At 34.8% G+C, this 24,083-nt stretch overlaps 1 protein-coding gene across 2 annotated transcripts in view; it reads right to left on the bottom strand.

Annotated features, from left to right (window-relative positions):
• PLCG2 (phospholipase C gamma 2) overlaps nucleotides 1-24,083 on the bottom strand; it is a 438,832-nt gene that overhangs the window by 97,897 nt on the left and 316,852 nt on the right. For both annotated transcript variants that reach the window (XM_053700715.1, XM_053700707.1), the window contains 6 exons: nucleotides 19,825-20,005; nucleotides 19,502-19,570; nucleotides 18,840-18,949; nucleotides 17,002-17,098; nucleotides 6,177-6,243; nucleotides 2,143-2,300 (listed from right to left, as the gene is read on the bottom strand). In XM_053700715.1, the coding sequence (XP_053556690.1) occupies nucleotides 2,143-2,300; nucleotides 6,177-6,243; nucleotides 17,002-17,098; nucleotides 18,840-18,949; nucleotides 19,502-19,570; nucleotides 19,825-20,005 (682 nt within the window). The remainder of the gene's footprint in view (nucleotides 1-2,142; nucleotides 2,301-6,176; nucleotides 6,244-17,001; nucleotides 17,099-18,839; nucleotides 18,950-19,501; nucleotides 19,571-19,824; nucleotides 20,006-24,083) is intronic.

Genomic DNA, 24,083 nt, shown 5'->3' with positions numbered 1-24,083 from the left:
AAAGGCGATCCAATTCCAGGTTATATAAAAAATCCAACTTTATTGAAGACAAGTAGTAAAAACAAAAGGGGAAGCACCTTAGCAAATTGCGAGTTGTAGCAGGCAAAGCACTTGGCTTACTCGTTTCGGCTTAGTGAGCCGTAATCATAGCCAAGACTTTTTTTTTTCCCTGTATCTTTGATATAATTAGCCCAGTAAAAAGGTGTTTTCTGCAAAAGATATCGATTATATGAATTAACCAGAAAGTTAGTAGCTTCTTTGTCTCTTTTCTTCAATTTCTTTGATATCATGGCGGCATATGCTGTTATTTCCCCTCTGAGGACTGCCTTTGCAGCTCCCCAGAAGATTTCCGTCCGATCAATGTATTCGGAATTGAAGTGAATATATTCTTTGAATTTATCATTTAGGTGTCTTTTAAATTTTGCATAATTTGCCAAATAAGATGGAAAAATGAATCTCGCAGGGATATTCTTTAAGCGATTTAATTGTAATTCCAGAAAAATAGGGGAGTGATCAGACAGAATCATAGGTGTTATTCCTGCATTTATTTTCCATGTACATAGTCGTTCATCTATTAAGAATAAATCTATTCTTGATAGCGTTTTATGCGCCTTAGATAAACAAGTGTAGTCTCGTACCTCAGGGTTCTGGATCCTTCAGATATCCTTTACCGCAAGATTCTGATTGATTTTTTTTAAATATGTTTGTTTCTAAGTTATTCCTTTTATGTTTTGCTTGTTTACTATTCTGCCTTAGTCTATCCAGGGGAGATTGTGGGGCCATGTTAAAATCGCTTCCTAATACCAAGTAACCTTCTGAATAAGAGAGTAGGCTAGAATGTAATAAATTCCAAAATTCATAGTCGAAAACGTTGGGTGCATATACATTACATAATGTAAAAACTTGTTTAGCAATTCTGATTTTCAGCATTCCAAATCTCCCCTCTGGATCTCTCTTAGTAGTGTCTTATTTCAGCCTCTGCTCTTTTGCCTAAGAGGGTAGCCACTCCTCTCTTCCTCCTAATGCTAGGTGAGGCAATTACTTCTCTAACCCAGGAACCCTTCATTTTCATTATTTCTTCCATATTCAGATGTGTTTCTTGCAGAAACACTATGGGCTCTATTTAACAAGCTCCGTATGGAGCTTGATGGCCCCTGTTTCTGGCGAGTCTGAAGTTATGAAGCAGCGGTCACAAAGAAATCATTTGAAAATAGCATTTAAAGGGACACTGAACCCAAAAAAAATTCTTTCGTGATTCAGATAGAGCATGCAATTTTAAGCAACTTTCTAATTTACTCCTATTATCATTTTTTCTTCGTTCTCTTGCTATCTTTATTTGAAAAAGAAGGCATCTAAGCTTTTTTTTAATAGTTCAGACTCTGGACAGCTCTTTTTTATTGGTGGATGAATTTATCCACCAATCAGCAAGAACAACCCAGGTTGTTCACCAAAAATGGGCCGGCATCTAAACTTACATTCTTGCATTTCAAATAAAGATACCAAGAGATTGAAGAAAATTTGATAATAGGAGTAAATTAGAAAGTTGCTTAAAATTTCATGTTCTATCATGAATCACGAAAGAAAAAAATTGGGTTCAGTTAGTGTCCCTTTAATATAAAATGCTTGAGTTGAATGATTCTAAAGTTTTAATGCTATACTATGGAATATATAAATCACATATCCATCATCCTATTTTATGTGAAAGAATGAATGAACCACTCCTACTATTGTAATTAAAGGGATAGTAAAGCCAATTTTTTTCATTCATGATTCAGATACAGCATGCAATTTTAAGCAACTTTTTAATTAATTCCTATTATCAATTTTTCTGCATTCTCTTGGTATCTTTATATGAAAAAGCAGGAATGTAAGCTTAGGAGCAGGCCCATTTTTATGGCTTCAGCACCTGGGTAGCGCTTGCTGATTGGTGGCTGAATGTAGCTACCAATCAGCAAGCGCTACCCATGGGTTGGCTCCTAAGCTTTACATTCCTGTTTTTCAAATAAAGATACCAAGAATGAAGAAAAAAATTATAATAGGAGTAAATTAGAAGCTGCTTAAAATTGAATGCTCTATCTGAATCATGAAAAAAAAAATGGGGTTTATATCCCTTTAAATTAAATGGTCAATTTTGCCACTTACCTCTGCTCCCTTTTGTTGCTCTATCTGGTGAATACATTGGTACCATTCAAACAGATCTTCAATTTTTTCAGTAGCGAAATCCACCAGTGGATCCTCAGGATTTTTTGGTTCCAGTGAAAAGACCAACTGTTTGTCTTGCTTTCCGTGTGGCAATTTCTCTGTAATATCATGTTCATTCTTTTAAAGGTGATAACAATAATGATAATGATAATAATAGTTATCCTGATTTTATGGTATAATTCTCAGTATATTATTAAGAGACATTTTCATATTTTACATTATATGGTTTTGCTGTTCTTAAAGGGACAGTCTACACCAGAATTTTTATTGTTTAAAAAGATATATAATCCCTTTATTACCCATTCCCCGGTTTTGCATATCCAACACAGTTATATTAATATAAGTTTTACATCGAGGAGTACCTTGTATCTAAGCCTCTGCACACTGCCCCCTTATCTAAGTGCTTTTGACAGACATGCAGTATAGCCAATCAGTGCAGACTCCTAAATAACTCCATGGGAGTGAGCACAATGTTATCTCTATGACACACATGGACTAGTACTGTCTAACTGTGAAAAACTTTCAAAATGCTCTGAGCTAAGAGGCAGTTTTCAACGGTTTATAAATCAGTTTGAGTCTACCTAGGTTTAGCTTTTCAAAAATACCAAGGGAACAAAGCAAATTTGATGATAAAAGTAAATTGGAAAGTACTTTAAAATGGCATGCCCTATCTGAATAATAAAAGTTTAATTTTCACTAGTCTGTCCCTTTAATGCAGATTACAAAGCAAAAATGTGTAACAGAACATAAGTGGGGGGGGATACCCAAAGAGTAGCCAAGAAGAGAAGGATTTTCCTTAAAGGAACATAAAACCTAAACTTTTCCTTTCATGATTCAGGCAGAACATGTGATTTTAAACAACTTTCCAATTTGCTTCCATTATCTAAATTTCTCCATTCTCTTGGTATTCTTAGCTGAATTGCATATCTAGGTAGGCCCAGGAGCAGCAAAAAAATGGTCCGGCTCCTAAGCTTACATTCCTACTTTTTCAAGAGAACGAAGAAAAATTGATAATAGGAGTAAAATAGAAAGTTGCTTAAAATTTCATGCTCTATCTGAATCATTAAAGAAAACATTTGGGTTAAATATCCCTTTAAGATGAAACTGAGAATGCAAAACAAAAACTGAAAATAAGTAAGGGAGTACTAATAACAAAACAAAAGTTTGCTGTGGATGTTATTGAAGCTGGGAGGCAGGAACAAAAAGAAGAGTGCTCTGAAAGTGAGATGAAAAATAAAAAAAAACAGTCCGAAGTATATAAAATACCTCTAACAAAGTAATTGTAATAAGATATACAATTGTATATAGTATGCTCTTATATGTGTATTAATTTAAAGCTCTGCCCTAAAGATCACAGTCAGCATTTAAATTATAAATATCATACATTCATACTTAAATCTTTATTAAAAAAACGTAAAAAGAAAAATGAAAAAAATTGCTACACATACAATAGCTTAAGCTAATGTTAAAAACACTAAGCCCAGTTGTGGTTTTAATTCCCTTATGATTTATAAAGCTCAGATTAGAAATTTAAATTGTAACAGCCAACAGTAACATAATAGTTCTAAATAAAGCCCATACAATCGAAGGGCTATAATTAAATTATCCTTATTATTAATAGTATACTGCTCGGCTTGTAACTAAAATGAGTTTACCACTGAATTATTATTAACAGCGAGGCTTAGCTGATTAAAATAAGGGAGAGACAAAGCTACTCCAAGAGGACCCCTGACGCGCGTTTCACAAAAACACTTCCTCAGAGGGGGTGCGGGCCGCCGCTATTGCCAAATATTTATGAGTCTATTAGACCCTCCTAGTGATGCCAATGGATTGCAACATACCTAACGATTGGTTAACAAGCATGTCATTTGACTAAATTCACCAATAGAATCATATATCCAAAGGTTCCTGAATAACCGTCATGGTCAGTGTCATAAGAGGGCGTACACCTGTCAAATGACGTGTGATGGATATTTTCTATTGGATGATTGTGCATACAATATACAATTGTATATCTTATTACAATTACTTTGTTAGTTGTGTTCTGCTTTTTTTTGCTCTATATCTGTGGCAGGCAATCCAATTTCAATACTATAAAATTGACCTTATATATAATGTAATAATATATTGGTTCCCTGTTAACAAACTCTCTAGCCCCTCCCCCACCCTTTACCGTATATATATATATATATATATATATATATATATATATATATATATATATATATATAATATAAAATACCTGTTAGGGAGCCCTTTACATTTATGTGAGTTTATAAAATAAATTAGAATGATATATAAATAAAAAGACAACACAAATACAATAACATTTAAAATGACTGAAATAGAAAAGTGCCAGGATAAAACTATGTGCAATTACCCACTAAAAGTCAGAGAGATTGACTCACATAAAATAATAGACCACCATGTGAGCAGTGACAGAAAGGGGGGTGGTAGGACATTTTAAACAGTTTATAGGTAATATGGCTTCAGCCATTGATAGCTTTTCTCTAGACCCAGAAAGTCATACTCTTATTGACTAGGTTTTTCGTCACATATTCTGATTTAGTTATTAAAGAAACATAATGCAAGCTGGGAATATCTGGTCTTGTATTAAGCATAATACTATTTACATCAGTTTTTAATAAACACAGTGGTCTAGATTACAAGTGGTGCGATATATATATAAATATATTTTTACGTTAGCAAAAACTCTGCTTGGATTTTCATTTTTGTGCTTGCGGGTTTGCGTTTGTATTAAATGTTCCAAAAAAACATAATTTGCGCTAGCGTTAAACCGAATAGTGTTAAAAGCAAACTTAATTTTCCTCGTATTCCCCCCATAGAGATCAATGGAGGAAAAAAGTGGGGAAAAACGTAACATCTGAGATCGCAGAAACACCATCGCCTTTTCGCTTTCCCCATAGAAGCCAATGGAGAAAAAAATAGCATATTTGCTTTATTAAATGTGAAATATTTCCCGTAAATGCATAGTTAAAATCTTTATTAAATATGAATATTGCATAAATATGTTTTATCATGTTTTCATCTACTTAATGGCAAAGGGATATAAATAATGCACTTATATATACACAGTATGTCTATATATGTATACATATGTATTTATGTGTTTATACGTGTATATATGTCTGTAACTACATACATATATATATATACTGTACTGTATATACAGTATATACACAAATACGTCTTTAAACATGTATATGTATGTGTCTAAATGTTAAAGCCATTTCCTTGCCTTTTTTTCTCTAACACCTGAGATCTCCAATCTTTGAGGCCTTATAACTTTTTTGTGCAACATTTTTGAATAAATAATTTTTATTACACAGTGTTATTATGAGTGTAAGTGTAACTGTACTTTGTAAAGTATTTTTGAAGTGTTTTTGTGCAGGATTGAATAGTAAATGGCGATTGTGCTAGCGCAATCGAGATTTTGCTCCACTTGTTATATCCGTGCATTAATGACTAGCAAAAACACATTTACGCTAGCGCAAAACTGCTTGCGCCTCACTTGTAATCTAGCCAAGTGTCTGATGAATTTCTTAAGTAGGGTTATGTGAATAATCAGCACAAATGTTAAACATGGCCAGTGTTAGCAGCATTTGTTTGTTGTTAATGAATGGAAAATGCTTGTCCAACATTTGACATATTTTTTAAGATAGTTTATTTTCACTATCAAAGGGACATTGTACACTAGATTGTTCTTTGCATAAATGTTTTGTAGATGATCCATTTACATAGCCCATCTGGAAGTTTTTCAAGTAAAGAGCCCTAGCTGCTGAGCTCAACACAGAGGGAGCAACATAGTTAAAGTCCTAGTCACAAACTGTTGTAAGATGTCAATACAAGACAGTAAAAGTACAGAACAGTTTAAAATTCTAAATCAGGAATGTGCAACCCAAGGGTTAAATGCAGCCCACTATTGTGTTTTTCAAATTCATTGCCATACTTACTAATATTATATGACTCTAAATCTAACATTCCTCTGCACATGGAGCCCAAAGGATTATCTTCAAAGATCTAGGAAAGAAAATAATGTTTTGTATTATTTTATGATTACACTTATCAGATGCATATCACATTAAGTATCAGGCAAGATGTTTACATATGCAAAGAATATGTACACAACAGAATTATATTTATGGCATGTTCTCCAATATACATTGACATGCAAGTCACTGTAAGTATCTGTCTGTCTATCTTATAAATAGGAAAATCTGCTAATTATTTAACACAACTTGACATATATACAGTGGCGTCACTAAGGGGGGGGGCGCGGGGGGGCGGGCCGCACCCGGGTGACACCCTGCAGGGGGTGACACCAAAAAAAAAAATTTTTTTTTTTTTAAATTTTATTGAAATTCAAAGAAATACAATGTTGAGATGCATAGATTATTTTATTAGAGGCTGGCATTTGTGAACATTAGTGGGACTGGGGAAGTTGTAGACACACAATTTTTTTGCCCCTTGAGCCAGTGCTGCAATTTCAACAAATAGTTTTCCCGGCTGCTTTTGCTTGTTTGTACTTTGCTCCTCCCCTGCCCAATTTCACTATTAATGTTGTGGGTGTGCCGTGGGGCTTGCAAAGTTGCGCTGCTAGCCTAAACCTGCCTGCCTATCTGTGCTCACTGCTCAGTGACACGCGGCCCAGGGCTGTGCACTGACAAACTTGGAACAGAGTCAGAGAGCAGAATTTTCATAGTTTGCGTGCCTAAACCTTTTCTTCAGTGATTTATTTTAGAGTGCTCTGTTTATCTTTCATTTGATGTTCTGCTGAGCCAGGGAGCAGCTCTAGGCATGAGCTTCCTAATTAATGCAGTGCAGTTTACATATTTTGTACGTGTGTGTCTGAGTTTTTGTGTGTCTCAGTGTTTTTGTGTGTGTGTCTGAGTGTGTTTCCGAGTGTTTGTGTGTGCATCTGAGTATGTTTTTAAGTGTGTCTGAGTGTTTGTATGTGTGTTTGCCTGTGTTTTTGTGTGTGTCTGCTTTCTGGGGGGGGGGGTGACACCATGACTTACCGCACCGGGTGACACCAACCCTAGTAACGCCACTGCATATATATATATATATATATATATATATATACACATACATATACATACAAACATATACATACATATACACACATACATATACATACATATACACACATACATTTACATACATATACATACATATGCATGCATACATATACAAACATATTGGAAACGAGTTTAAGCAATGGCACTACACTCAGACACACTCCCCAGTATTTCTATAGTGGTCAATAGTGTTTCATTAATGTGAAATCAATCTGTACTATTAGGGGGAGGGGTGCTACCGCACAGCAATAGCATACATACAAAAAGTGGAGGTGATAGAGTCACTTCCACAAAAGAATGCGGTTTTAGCACTCACTGTCTTAACCTCATATACGGCGTTTACTTCCAGAGTGTAAAACTTAACTTTTATTTATTTGACTAAAATAATTGGAGAAGGGGGAAAAAGGGGGGAAAAAACATAAACGATTAAAAGCCTAGGATAAAGTAGTCTTGTATAGACTGTATTATATGCAATAATCTGTGTAAATAGGCCTTTGGGGTATGATAGCCCAGATAATTATATTACAGTATAATCTATACAGAAATCTATGCGGTACACCGGTTCAATTAAATAAGGCTTAGTTAATATAGTGTAGATTATTTGATTATTTGATAAAGCCCTATACGGGCGAAACGCGTTAGGTGTAGAGATAGAGCATTGTTAAGCTCTTTTTTTAAAAATTAGGATATAGTAGTCGGTTACGTTTATTGTGGCTCACCGGCATCAATAGGTTGTCAGCGTGGTACACCACTTAGGAAACTCCTGTGAGGGAGGCTCATTAACCAATACCGTTTATATCAGTAACCTAGATTCATAATCGCTTCAGAGCTGAACAGTAATAAGTTTACGACCAATGGTTACAATACGGCTAAAACTTGTATGAGATATGCACATGGGTAACTGGGCTAATTTAGACTACCAGTATAACCAGCAATTACACAGAGTACTGTCAACTCAGATAAATAATAAAGAGATTGACTTATAATAACAGACCAACAGAATAAACTACATGTTGGTAGCCTGATACCATTTTGTGTATGAGTAAACGATAGTTACAATAGAACCTATCATACTATAGAAGTGTACTAAAGGGCAAAGAGTAACAGGGTATCAAGTTACATGTAGCGAGCTCTCTGTAGACACACGATTGCTGTCTCAATAAATTTAAATGAACTACATTACGGTTCATTTGGGGAATAGAATTTCACATTTGAAATGTTAACAGTGATTGCACTAGAGTGATACTATCTACGCACAGGGAATTCGAATTCAGCAAAATACAACTTACTATAACAATCACTTCAGTTGCTGCATAATATTGCAAGCAGTACTATTAAAACTTAATGAAATTCAAAAATCACAACTGATGCACAACACAATACCCAAGTATTTCACACTGTGTAGTGGTATTGTTACACCACAATATTCTGATTCAATCATATCAATAAACAACAACACCACTTAACAGTGTACTGGGATCTACACAGTAATAACAACGAAAACCCCTGCTGCACAAAAAAATAAAAATTACCTCTTATGCTTAAGACCATATTACTAGTTTGACGTGGAAATACAGAATAACTAGGGCCTCTTCAATGCACACTTAGCGATTATGATACTGAATTGAATAAGGTATATGTAAACTTGAAAGAAAAATAGCTTGATCACACTACATTCTAGTTTATTCTTAAATACAAAACCGTCATAGACCAGAGGGTCAAACGCAATTAGATAAGAGGTTGTGGGATATTATAATGCAATCAAACTAAGTTACTTGACTATAACCCTACGATAAGTAAACACAAAAGAGAGTGCAAGCAAAGACAGTAGTAGCCACAACACAGCCTTTGTTAAGTGGCTTATACTGATACAACAATAAAGAACTGAAGGACAATACTGGCAACTATCTTATCTCAGATACCCTAGAAATATCCCTGTATTCCAAAACAATTAATGTTCCTCCTACTAAGACAACCAATAGAAATCCAGTAATTTATGTGTAGATTACCCTATATGTAACAGATCACCCAAAATAAATAAAAGTCTCAGAGGATGGATGATAACAATATGTATACATAAACATATTGTATCAGTATTTAACTGATTACTTATTGTACAAGACATCCGCACTACTAATCGGAGCTTAAGCAACTGCATACAGGGTATTGCTACAATAATCTACACTATATTAACTAAGCCTTATTTAATTGAACCGGTGTACCGCATAGATTTCTGTATAGATTATACTGTAATATAATTATCTGGGCTATCATACCCCAAAGGCCTATTTACACAGATTATTGCATATAATACAGTCTATACAAGACTACTTTATCCTAGGCTTTTAATCGTTTATGTTTTTTCCCCCCTTTTTCCCCCTTCTCCAATTATTTTAGTCAAATAAATAAAAGTTAAGTTTTACACTCTGGAAGTAAACGCCGTATATGAGGTTAAGACAGTGAGTGCTAAAACCGCATTCTTTTGTGGAAGTGACTCTATCATATACAAACATATATCTGTTACAACTAAAACATAAGGGGTTGGGGAGGCCACACAAAAGTTCTCTCCACTATATATTTCTATGAAGAATAAGAAACAACCTTAGATACAAAACAGTTTTGATATTTAGAATTACTGGAATATACCCAGTGATAAAGCTTGATACCCTACTGACATTACATACTGACAAAACTATATAAATATACAAAATAAACAGATAGAGTCCAGCACTATGTCCAAACTTTTTACCTAGCTGTGTGCTCGTCACAATGGAGTATCAGCAAGACCCCAATAAATACAATCCGTATGTAGAAAGTAACAGCACCACTGCACAAGGTGAATTATTTTTTGGTCCAAAACGTCGCTGTTTTATGGTTGTGATATCCCTAATAAAGAAAAAATTCACCTTTAATAATACTGGTGTGCAGTGGTGCTGTTACTTTCTACATATGGATTATATATATATATATATATATATATATATATATATATATATATATATATAAATATATATACTATATATATATATATGTATGTGTGTGTGTGTGTGTAAGAAGTCAAAAAGAAGCAGGCACTACTTGGTTAGATGAAGAAAATAAAACATCCATTTATTATAACACTAATATAAAAACATACGGCTAGATTACAAGTTTTGCGGTATGAGTAAAAAAGCAGCATTAAGGCTCATAACGCTGCTTTTTCACTACCGCTGGTATTATGAGTCTTGCAGGTTTAGGGGCACCGCACACTTTTTTGGCCTTAGTGCAAATTAACTTACACAATTTGCGTAAAGTCTTTTTTCAATGGGACTTTCACAGCTCCGGTATTACGATTCTCTCTTGGAGGCCAAAAAGTGAGCGATACACCCTATACCGCCAAGATCAATGCCATCAACTGAAAGTCAGTAGTTATGGGTTTTACACTACAAAGCTGTAACATAAAACTCATAACTAAAGTGCTAAAAAGTACACTAACACCCATAAACTACCTATTAACCCCTAAACCGAGGTCCTCCCGCATTGCAAACACTAAAATAAAATTATTAACCCCTAATCTGCCGCTCCGGACATCGCCGCCACTAGAATAAACATATTAACCCCTTACCTGCTGCACTCCCGCCTCGCAAACACTAGTTAAATATTATTAACCCCTAATCTGCCACCCTTAACATCGTCGCCACCTACCTACATTTATTAACCCCTAATCTGCTGCCCCCAACGTCGCCGCCACTATACTAAATTTATTAACCCCTAAACCTAAGTCAAACCCTAACACCTCCTAACTTAAATATAATTAAAATAAATCTAAATAAAACCTACTATTAATAACTAAATAATTCCTATTTAAAACTAAATACTTACCTGTAAAATAAACCCTAAGCTAGCTACAATATAACTAATAGTTACATTGTAGCTAGCTTAGGGTTTATTTTTTATCTTACAGGCAAGTTTGTATTTATTTTAAATAGGTAGAGTAGTTACTAAATAGTTATTAACTATTTACTAACTACCTAGCTAAAATAAATACAAAATTACCTGTGAAATAAAACCTAACCTGAGTTACACTAACACCTAACCTTACACTACAATTAAATAAATTACCTAAATTAAATACAATTACCTAAATCACACAAAATAAAAAAAGAAATTATCAGATATTTAAACTAATTACACCTAATTAGCCCTATCAAAATAAAAAAAAGCCCCCCCAATCGGGGGTTGTTTGTATTTTTTTTTTACAGGTAAGGGAGAGCTGATTTCTTTGGGGCAATGCCCTGCAAAAGGCCCTTTTAAGGGCTATTGGTAGTTTAGTTTAAGCTAGTTTTTTTTTTATTTTGGGGGGGGCTTTTTTATTTTGATAGGGCTATTAGATTAGGTGTAATTAGTTTAAATATCTGATCATTTTTTTTTTTATTTTGTGTAATTCAGAGTTTGTTTGTTTTTGTAATTTAGGTAATTGTATTTAATTTAGGTAATTTATTTAATTGTAGTGTAAGGTTAGGTGTTAGTGTAAGACAGGTTAGGTTTTATTTTACAGGTAAATTTGTATTTATTTTAGCTAGGTAGTTAGTTAACTATTCTACCTATTTAAAATAAATACAAACTTACCTGTGAAATAAAAATAAAACCTAAGCTAGATACAATGTAACTATTAGTTATTTTATTTAGATTTATTTTAATTATATTTAAGTTAGGGGGTATTAGGGTTAGACTTAGGTTTAGGGGTTAATAAATTTAGTATAGTGGTGGCGATGTTGGGGGCAGCAGATTAGGGGTTAATAAATGTAGGTAGGTGGCGGCGATGTTAGGGGCGGCAGATTAGGGGTTTATAATATTTAACTAGTGTTTGTGATACAGGAGTGCGGCGGTTTAGGGGTTAATATGTTTATTATAGTGGTGGTGATGTCCGGAGTGGCAGATTAGGGGTTAATAAGTATAATGTAGGTGTCGGCGATGTCGGGGCGGCAGATTAGGGGTTAATAAGTGTAACCTTGGGCGTTCACTCACGGGTGCTGCCTTCCTTTATATTTTTGATCCGGATGGATGTGTTTGATTTGTTTTTCTTAAGCCCATGTCTAGATTTCAGTTTTGAGAACGTTCTTCTTTGGAACTGATACTTGAGATTTTGTGGTCGCATGGGCACTTCCACGGAAGTTGCACACTTTTGAATAACAGAATTATGTTTTCTAGTTCATTTATCAAACCTTCGGTCGAATTTTCTTAACCTTGGACCGTTCTGGAGTGTCCTTATACCAGGCAGGTATTGATCGGGCACTTTTCTGCTGTTACTTGGGTTCATGTCACCCTTGTGGTGCTGATTTAATCTTGTCGGATTCTAAATGTCACTTAGCCTATTGATATGGACTCCGGGCTCGGATCCTATTTTGAAGTAAAAGGCCTAGTGTATAAGTACAACGCTTCCGAACAGAGGGTTGTGAGTGCCGATCTAAGGTTGTTTTTTTCTAGCTACTCGCCTGGGATAAGGGTCTGACATTTTTTAGACGTCATAATGGTTCTTACAGGTCCCTGGGGACTCAGAACCATAATTTCCACTTCTTTGGAGTTGGGAGATGTGACTAACCTCTGTAGTCTAGTGTTCTGAGTGGGGAATGATTTGCGTCCTTACTTGGTTCTTCCAGATGTTGACTCTTTCACCTAATAGCATTATTTAGGGTCATCTGGCCTGGAAGTGCGGGCATGTCCTTCTTCCTTTGCTCAGAGTTGCGTTGCTCTAAGAGGTGGAGTGCAGGGGTTACCTTGCCTTCTGTGAGGAGCTGCAAGGCTCACAGCTTTTACCCTGTTAAAGGGGTTTTTGGGAGTCCAATCCTGCAAGGATCTCTGGAGACTGTTATCTTTTCCATATAGGACCTACCCATTGGTCTGTCTATGGTCTTTCACGCTCGGGTGTTATTTTCGACCTTGTTGCAGATCTAGCCTTCGGGCTTGACAGTGGAGGTCCGAGTTCGGTTTACAGACTGTCGCCCTTCTGGGTCAGGTAGATGACCATTTATCCTAAATGCTCTGTTGGAGCTTAGTGGAGGGTGGTTTACGTTTAGCTCACTGGGATGGCAGTGCTGGTTGTTACCTTTCCAGCGTGTGTAACACACGGTTAAGCTTGTCTACTAGGTGTTTTTTTCCATGCAATCCAGGAGCACTGGGTGCCGATTTCTTAAACTGGTCAAGAGTTTATTCAGACTCTTGGGTTTGAGACTGTTTGCTAGGTCCTTAAGTCTACAGACTTTAGATGGTGCGCTCCTAATCATAGGGGGCAGCTTAGGGTCCCTCAGGAAGTTAGATCTTTCGATGGATTCTTTTTTTTTAAGGACTCTGGCTTAGGACCATGTCTCTCCCTGGATCAGATTTGGATGGTTTGGTTTAGCCTTAGATTGTGGCCTCGTATGTGCCTTTGAAGGGGACAGGGTTCTGTTTCTCATGGGAGATTCCTATCTGCCTGAGGCTTAGGTTCTATGTCTCTCTGACGGGTCCCTACTGGTCTTCTGGCACATTTGATGTTACTTGTAGACTCCAGGTGTCTTTTCAACTGGGCTGGTGATATTGGCCGAGGGGTTTTGCCTCTATGGTAGGGTGGTTTCTGTTGCTTTAGTTCCCTTTAGCTCCCGTCCGCATTTTGTCTACAAGTGACATAAATTTTTTGTTCTTCTCAGCTTTTTTCACCCTGATATTTATCCTACTGTTCCTTGTTCCCTCAGCAGAATGACTGGGGGATGAGGGAAGTGAGGGAGGTATTTGAAGTCTTTGGCTGGGGTGTCTTTGCCTCCTCCTGGTGGCTAGGTTCAAAATTTCCCAAAAGCATCATTTTTTTTTAACTTTGTCCATACTTTCAAACCAACCAACTGGTAATCTACCAGGGTGACACAAGCTTTTGTAATCTTCCCTGAGTACAGGCACAACACAGGAATGGCTACTGGTGATTGCCAGGTTTTCAGTGTTATATATATATACATACACACACCCACATGATTATATATAGGTATAGATGTATAAAGGAATATCTATTAAGAAATACTAAGAACATATTCTGCTATGTGCAGAACATTTGTATAAAATGTATGGTTGGCGCTCCAATCGATGGAGCCGGGATGGCAATACCAATATTGTGTAAATATGTTGTGTCGTGTATATTGTCCTAAATATATATATGATGCTATTAATAAATTAATTATTTGATATTTAAACACCCTGTTCACTTACACATTATTGCCATTATATATTTGTAATAGCATCATATATATATTTAGGACAATACACATGACACAACATATTTACACAATATTGATATTTCCATCCCGGCTCCATCGATTAGAGCGCCAACCATACATTTTATACAAATATTCACGTATCGTCTGTTTTGAGGGACAGACTTGGCAACGGGCAATTGTTTCTAGCGCTGCTTATATTTTTATATGTTTATGTGCATAACATTGGAATGTGAAAAATTTATAGTAAATAAATAGTTAGAACCTTTATGAACTATGAATATAACTTTTGTGTGCAATATTTTTTTTAAACTATTTTAAGAAATGAAGACCATCTTATATTGGTTAAAGCACCTCACCCAAGCTTGTGTGTATTGGATTTATATATATAAAGCCAGGGAGTCTCATTCTATTATAAAGAGAAAAAGCAGGAATGACTCAGCCCATAAAGGCAAAAGTACAGTAGTTATAGGACCAGTCAACTTCGGGACACCTTGTAAGTTGGTTACTGGATAAGCAGAATATGGCCATATTGTTTGACTAAGATCCTAATATTAAATATTAATAATAATAATAAAAGCATATGACTTTTTACAGGCAATTTTTGCAGTATTTATAAATGTTTTGTTTATTTGCAAGTGGATGTGTGCCAATAACATTGTGTGTGTGTATAAATATATATATATATATATATATATATATATATATATACACATACATACACACACACTTTACAAACTGCTCATGCCTATACACAGCTCCTCTCTCAGGTTTCACTGATTTACAATTGAAGGACTTGTGAATAAACATTAAACAGTTTCCCCTTCTACTGGACTGCCAACCTGCAATTGGTGAGAGGTGCTCGACATGAGCTATAATGGTGGCTCTTTGTTACCAAAAGATCGCCTCACATGGTTGATTGAGAAAAGAAGATGGCTGTCTTAGTTTTTGTAGTCCAACTCCCTGATCTAGCTGGTACTAATATTTGTGAACTATAGAAAATAAAAATAATTACCTGTGAAATATACAGTATATAAATATATACTATATATATCAAACCTGTCTTCAGTCCGACCCTCCTCTGGACATCTGCCTGGGTGCAAACATACAATAATACAATCCAACAGACAGATGCACTTTCAGGTCTTTTTTTCAAACAAATCACTCTTTAATTAAATGTTTTCGGAGACTAAGTCCCCTTCATCAGCATGCTGATGAAGGGAACTTAGTCTCCGAAAATGTTTCATTAAAGAGTGATTTGTTTGAAAAAAAGACCTGAGAGTGCATCAATCTGTTGGATTGTATTTATATATATATATATATATATATATATATATATATATATATATATATATTACATCCCATGCTGCTAGACAAACTAATAGCTCTGGGCACTCACAGTGGGTTTGCATCCTGTGGTGCCGGCAGTTAACCATCGACAATGCTGGATGCAAAGCCCAACAGGAAAAAAACACATATCAATATTAAACACAGCTAAGTTAAAAACAAAAATGAAGAATAAGTTACAGCATTTGGCCACATGGTGATAGAATTGGTGATAGGCTCAGATTCCAAATTAAGGCTTCTTCTTACCTAGGTCCCTAACCTACAGCTACACATTAGTCTCCAACCAAACACACTGAATTTTAAATAAGGCTGTCATTTGTCATTTATACTAGATATATCAGAACACAGAGGTGGACTGCACTCTAAAACTAGTGTGTACACATCTCATGCTACTGGGAAATCTCAATGCTTTGGGTGCTCACCAGACAGCTGGGACTAGGATAAATGACAAATGGCTGTGATACCCACCTGTGCATCGCTAAGTGTTTGGTTGGGAGCCGAATCTCTGGATGTTAAGGCATTTGTGTATACAGTACATATATATATATACACATAAGCAGTCACTATGGTTTGGCATCAGACATTGTTTGGTTGTATAAATCGTGAAGAGTTCCATTTAACTCTGTTCTTACACAAACCATGCATATTCCTACAGACCACTTTATTAGACACATTGGGATTCATAAGGTTATTAGTTAAACTGCCTATTTTTTTGTAAATAAAAATATATATGTACAAAACTGCTTAAAGGGACATGAAACCCAAAATGTTTCGTTCATGATTCAGATAGAGCCTACAATTTTAAACAAATGTCCAATTTACTTCTACAAGTTTTGATTAATTTTCTTGGCATCCTTTATTGAAGAAGTAGCAATGCACTACTGGGAGCTAGCTGAAAACATTGTTAAGCCAATGACACTAGACATATGTGCAGCCACCAATCAGCAGCTGGCTCCCAAGCCTACCTAGGTATCCTGTTCAGCAAAGGATACCAAGAGAACAAAGCCAATTATATAATAGAAGTACACTGGGAAGCTATTTAGAATGACATAGTCTATCTGAATCATGAAAGAAGAGTTTTGGGTTCCATGTCCCTTTAAGCTAAATAAGTACATATCATTTGGATTCCTTACCTGGTTTGCAAACATCTGTGACTCATTCATCGATATGTCTTCAACATAATTTGAGGGAAAGTAGTGCTGTATTTTATCTCCACAATCTCCCTTCCACCTAAATAATAAATAGATACCATTAATTAGAGATTTAGGTCATTCAATGTAATAAATAAGGGTGAACTGAATGGCTAGTGCTATTACCTAGACACAGAACAAAGAAAACATTGGGTGTTTGTACAATATTTGTGCAGCTGAGCTTCATTCTTATAAAAATGATTATCATAATTAGTCATGTGCATTGGTAGATACAGAAGCAGTAGAACTTTGGACAATACAGAAATGTTGCTTGCAAAATAAAATGAACAATATACTGTATAACCAATTTAGGGTCAGTTTACGAGTGGCGCACAGTTACGCACAAGCAATATCGGGTTTATCACGGTTGTTTGCGCATGTCAGATGTAGAGCTCGTATTGCAAGTTGAACGCGATCGATTGAGCGCAATTTAAGTTAACGCGCACCAGGATAGCGTGACCTCAGAGCTCTGGTTAACTGTTTTGCAAAACAAAAAAGTGTCACAAAACACATCAAATACAGATTTCAAAGTTACACTCATAATAACACTATCTGATAAAAATTCTTCAAAAAAATATTGCACAAAAAAAGTTATAAGGGCTCAAAGGTATGAGGGCTCAGGTGTTAGGAAAAAAAAACAGGCAAAGGACTTTAACATATTATTTATATGTGTGTACATATGTATTTACAGATATTTATACACATAAAAAACACATAAATACATATATATAGATATATGTGTGTGTGTGTGTGTGTGTGTGTGTGCATTGGAACCCCTTGCAGTTAAAGGGCCATAATACCCAAATGTTTAAACACTTGAAAGTGATGCAGCATAGCTGTAAAAAGCTAACTAGAAAATATCACCTGAGCATCTCTATGTAAAAAAGAAATATATTTTACCTCAAAAGTTCCTCAGTAGCCACATCCCATTGTAAAGGATTTCTAAGCAGCATATTAGTATGTCTGTCCTGGGACAGCTGAAAGGATGAGCCTCGTGCACTCTCATGTTATTTCACCAATCAGGTAAAGGAAGCTTACTATGAAATCTCATGAGAGTTAAGTCAAATATCATGAGATCACAGTAAAAGAGTTCATGACCTCAGCACTGCTGATGCTGATTGGCTGCTGTTCATTTCTTCATTTGTTTTTATTTTTTTTACCTGCAGCTGGGAGCAGCTGAGTATAACTTTTTACACTGCACTTACTCTGCTGAGCTGAGGAAATTGTGAGGTAAAATATCTTCCTTTTTTACATAGAGATGCTCAGGTGATATTTTCCTGTCAGCTTTTTACAGTTATACTGCATCAGTTTCAAGTGATTTAGCATATGAGTATTATGTCCCTTTAAGTATATGAAAACATGAAAATGCATATTTGTGCAATTTTCATTTAATAAAGTGTTATACTGTGTATTTAGTGTAAATATTTCCCATTCCAATGTTCTATGTATTTTAAATAGATATTGCTATGTGAAGAACTAGCGCACTTGAGAATATGCAATTGGATTTGCACACAAGTAAGGTTAGTTTTTTCTGCTCCATTGACTTCAATGGGGGATACGGTAACGCAATCCCAATATTCTAATTGGCTTTTTGTGTGCATCGGTTAGAGCGTGAGTGAAACTATTTTACTTTCAACTTGTAATACGAGCACTACCCAACGCACGCAAAAAGCTTACTCCTAACGGAGTTAGCACATGAACGCAAGCATTAACTACCGCTTCACTTGTAATCCGGCCCTTAATTATTTATGTGTGTGTATAACATATAATCATTTCCTTACCATCCTTCAGAGACTTTTGTGACATTATAAATATGGTCTCCTGTGCAGAAACTAAGTTCATCTGCTCTAGTAGCTGTGTAGTTATACAAAGCTTTCACTGTTCCTTGAGGCTTAAGAAATAAAAAGAAAGAATGTAATAGTACAACAAAAATAAATATTGCAGTTTGATTATAAAAAAAAAGGATTTGTTATCTAGTCCGTCAATTAATATCCACTGGATTATTTCACTTCCTCTGTGGTTGTAGTAAGGACCTTATTCTTATCGCCCAACTTGTAAGTTTTTTATCTTATAAATAGGATGAACTGCTTGAAAAATGCTATGGTGTCACTGGTAAACTAAACATCAATGCTACATTTTATTATTATACCCCTTTTGTAGTCATTACCTATGTGTTTTAAAAATGTAATGCACAATATATTTTAAAAAAGCAAACAAACGATTATATTGTAATACAAATCATTTTAAACCTTTTAATCTATTTGGTTAAAGGGGCAGTAATCACCTCGAGATGTAACTTTGCTTTGACAATTGTGGATTTGTTTTAAAAATGTTTAGCCATGGCTGTTGTGCTATTGTATAACAAGAAAACCTATATATCTTGTAATTACAAAGGTGTCTAGTGTCCCTTTAACAATGCAGAAGAAAGAATATATGTTATTACCATTGCTGGTGATATTTCCTCTGGATCTACATATAACTTCACATCATAAATTGAATTGAAGTCTTTCTCCTGAAAAACAAAGGTTGATAAATTTGATTACAATTGGAAAGCTGAACATTCTGCATAGCTATCATCTATCTATCTACTGTATCTCAATATATCTGTATTTCTGTCTGTATCTATTATTATCATTTATTTGTATATCTATTTGTCTGTATGTCTGTCTATTTCTTTAGAATTCCATATACAAAAACGTGGATTGGGTAATTATGGGAAAAGATGCTGATTGCTTTCACAAGTATACAATAAAAAGGCAAACCTACTGCTGTGAATCTACTTAGTAGCTCTTCTGTCACTGGGTAACGTAGCTTCATTTTCCTGTACAGAGGATGCTTCTCATAGTAATTAACAAGTTCCACAAGGTTTTCAAAGTACGCAGATGTTCCCAGCACATACAGACAACCATCTTTTTGGATTCGACAGTGTTTTACTTTCCCTTCGGCCCTATGGTAGAAAGACATTTAACTTTCAGTCTTGGCTGTCAATCTAATTTACATAAAATATAAGTATCATCAGCCTTTTACTTAATGGGGTGGATCACAATCCTTTAGATAAACATATTAAGGGCTAGATTATGAGTGGAGCACTAATTAATTCTTCCGCTTGAGCATTAATTGCCCTAGAAGTAAGCTTTTTGCGCTTGTCTGGTTGTGCTTGTATTACTAGTTCATACAAATACATATTCATAGATATATTTGATTTTTGGAGAGCCAATAGTGTGCTACCTATCCTGCATAATGTCAGCTGGGGCACACAGCTATTGGCTAAGAGTTGTAAACATCACCTCATTGATGATTATTATTATTATCAGGTATTTGTAGAGCGCCAACAGTTTCTGCAGCATTAAAAATAGTACTTCATGACTGAAAGTCCCCTTTATTTGTCACATTGGTGAATCCTAGTGTTTCACAAACGCTAGGATTTACTATCACTATAAGTTTACTAGAATATTCGTTGTTAAACACTGCTTTCAGATGCTAGTGACTTAAATAGGTTGAATATTTTTGGTGTTATTTATTGCTGAAAAATATTTGTTTTTCAATGTTATGACATAGGGAAATAATTATCTAAACCTTCAGTAAAAAAGCTGCAATAATCAATATGAAATTTGGCACACTTGTAGATTTTATTGTCTATTATCTGCTGAGATATAAAGATTGTCTTTATTTGATAATTTCATGTAAGCTCTGCAAGAGTAAACAGCTAGAAAATAAATCAATAAATGTTCAGTAGCAGTTTGGCACTAGAGCTTTGTGGGATTTGTGTTCCAGCTATTGGTGTTTATGTTGCCTTAAAGGGATACTAAACCCAATTTTTTTCTTTCATGATTCAGATAGAGCAGGCAATTTTACGCAACTTTCTAATTTACTCCTACTATCAATTTTTCTTCATTCTCTTGCTATCTTTATTTAAAAAGCAGGAATTTAAAGCTTAGGAGCCAGCCCATTTTAGGTTCAGCACCTTGGATAGCCTTTGCTTATTGGAGGCTACATTTAGCAAACCAATAAGCAAGCACAACCCAGGTTCTGAAACAAAAATGTGCCGGCTCTTAAAGGGACATGAAACCCACATTTTTTCTTTCATGATTCAGATAAAGAATACAATTTTAAACAACATTTCAGTTTACTTCTATTACCTAATTTGCTTAATTCTTTAGATATTCGTTATTGAAAAAATAGCAATGCACATGGGTGAGCCAATCACAAAAGCTACTGAGCCTCTTTAGCTATGCTTTTCAACATAGGATATCAAGAGAATGAAGCAAATTAGATAATAGAAGGAAATTGGAGAGTTGTTTAAAATTGCAGGCTCTTTCTGAATCATGAAAGGAAAAATTTAGGTTTAATGTCTCTTTAAGTTTTACATTACTGCTTTTTAACTAAAGATAGTAAGAGAACAAAGAAAAAATGATAATAGTAGTAAATTAGAAAGTTGTCTAAAATTGCATGCTTTCCCTATCTGAATCATTAAAGAAAAATTTTTGGTTTAGTGTCCCTTTAAGGATAATAAGGGTCTGCAGCAATGTCCTGTAGCATGCATATATAGGTGGCAGTAAGACAGAACACAAACAATTAAAAAACATTTTAACAATAACAAATAGGACATTTAAAGGCAAAAATAAATAAATAACATTAATGACAGTCAAAGCCCGTGGATCAGCCAATAAGGGTGAAACGCGCATAGGTGGTGGCCTATGAGCTCTTATGTCTATTTGTACTAGCAGGACTCTCTCTGCTTTGTGAAGCACTTTTCTTTGGGAGCCATCACTTCCAAATTTGAGCTATAAGCATCTATTATGGAACAGCACTGTCAACCCACTGGTGGGAGAACGGCTTTAAGGAGAGGTATTTTGTGGTATTGTAAGACTGTACGCTTGGAGTCTTTGCCTGTGCTAAGTGATTGCCATTTGGACTGTGTAGCTATTCCCTCCTTATACGTGCAGAAACTGCATCTCTTGTGGATATATATATGCTGCTTACTGCTTGTCTAATTCTGCTTGCTCATGTGCTCTCTCACATTGATGGAAATGGCATGCAATATATGATTGCCTTCTAATTGCTTCCAATAGGGTAACTGGATGCTTTGTTACTTCTGCACTAAATTTAACCCGTTTTTCTACCTTTTGAAGCCCAACTACTAACTTATTAACATGCATAGATCCCCAAGTGAACCTGCCCAGACGATGCCTGCATGAGACAGGGTCTGGTGCAGCAGGGTGTTGCGTGTTATCTGGCACTTTATGTATGTATATGCACTTTATGTATGTATATGCACTGTTGTATGTATATGCACTTTATGTATGTATATGCACTTTATGTATGTATATGCACTTTATGTATGTATATGCACTTTATGTATGTATATGCACTTTATGTATGTATATGCACTGTTGTATGTATATGCACTTTATGTATGTATATGCACTTTATGTATGTATATTCAATTTATGTATGTATATGCACTTTATGTATGTATATGCACTGTTGTATGTATATGCACTTTATGTATGTATATGCACTTTATGTATGTATATGCACTTTATGTATGCATATGCACTGTTGTATGTATATGCACTTTATGTATGTATATGCACTTTATGTATGTATATGCACTTTATGTATGTATATGCACTGTTGTATGTATATGCACTTTATGTATGTATATGCACTTTATGTATGTATATGCACTGTTGTATGTATATGCACTTTATGTATGTATATGCACTGTTGTATGTATATGTACTTTATGTATGTATATGCACTTTATGTATGTATATGCACTTTATGTATGTATATGCACTGTTGTATGTATATGCACTTTATGTATGTAAATGCACTTTATGAATGTATATGCACTGTTGTATGTATATGCACTTTATGTATGTATATGCACTGTTGTATGTATATGCACTTTATGTATGTATATGCACTGTTGTATGTATATGCATTGTTGTATGTAAATGCACTTTATGTATGTATATGCACTTTATGTATGTATATGCACTTTATGTATGTATATGCATTGTTGTATGTATATGCACTTTATGTATGTATATGCACTTTATGTATGTATATGCACTTTATGTATGTAAATGCACTTTATGTATGTATATGCACTGTTGTATGTATATGCACTTTATGTATGTAAATGCACTGTTGTATGTATATGCACTGTTGTATGTATATGCACTTTATGTATGTATATGCACTGTTGTATGTATATGCACTGTTGTATGTATATGCACTTTATGTATGTATATGCACTGTTGTATGTATATGCACTGTTGTATGTATATGCACTTTATGTATGTATATGCACTGTTGTATGTATATGCACTTTATGTATGTATATGCACTTTATGTATGTATATGCACTGTTGTATGTATATGCACTTTATGTATGTATATGCACTTTATCTATGTATATGCACTGTTGTATGTATATGCACTTTATGTATGTATATGCACTGTTGTATGTATATGCACTTTATGTATGTAAATGCCCTTTATGTATGTATATGCACTTTATGTATATACACTTTATGTATGTATAGGCACTTTATGTATGTAAATGCACTTTATGTATATACACTTTATGTATGTATAGGCACTTTATGTATGTATATGCACTTTATGTATGTAAATGCACTTTATGTATGTATATGCACTGTTGTATGTATATGCACTTTATGTATGTATATGCACTGTTGTATGTATATGCACTTTATGTATGTATATGCACTGTTGTATGTATTATGTATGTATATGCACTTTATGTATGTATATGAACTGTTGTATGTATATGCACTTTATGTATGTATATGCACTTTATGTATGTATATGCAGTGTTGTATGTATATGCACTTTATGTATGTATATGCACTTTATGTATGTAAATGCACTGTTGTATGTATATGCACTTTATGTATGTAAATGCACTGTTGTATGTATATGCACTGTTGTATGTATATGCACTTTATGTATGTATATGCACTGTTGTATGTATATGCACTGTTGTATGT

The sequence above is a fragment of the Bombina bombina genome, chromosome 1 (genome assembly GCF_027579735.1).
Source record: "Bombina bombina isolate aBomBom1 chromosome 1, aBomBom1.pri, whole genome shotgun sequence".
NCBI classification, from domain to species: Eukaryota; Metazoa; Chordata; class Amphibia; order Anura; family Bombinatoridae; genus Bombina; species Bombina bombina.
The sequence above is the reverse complement of the archived record's forward strand: the minus strand, read 5'-3'. Positions and strand labels throughout refer to the sequence as shown.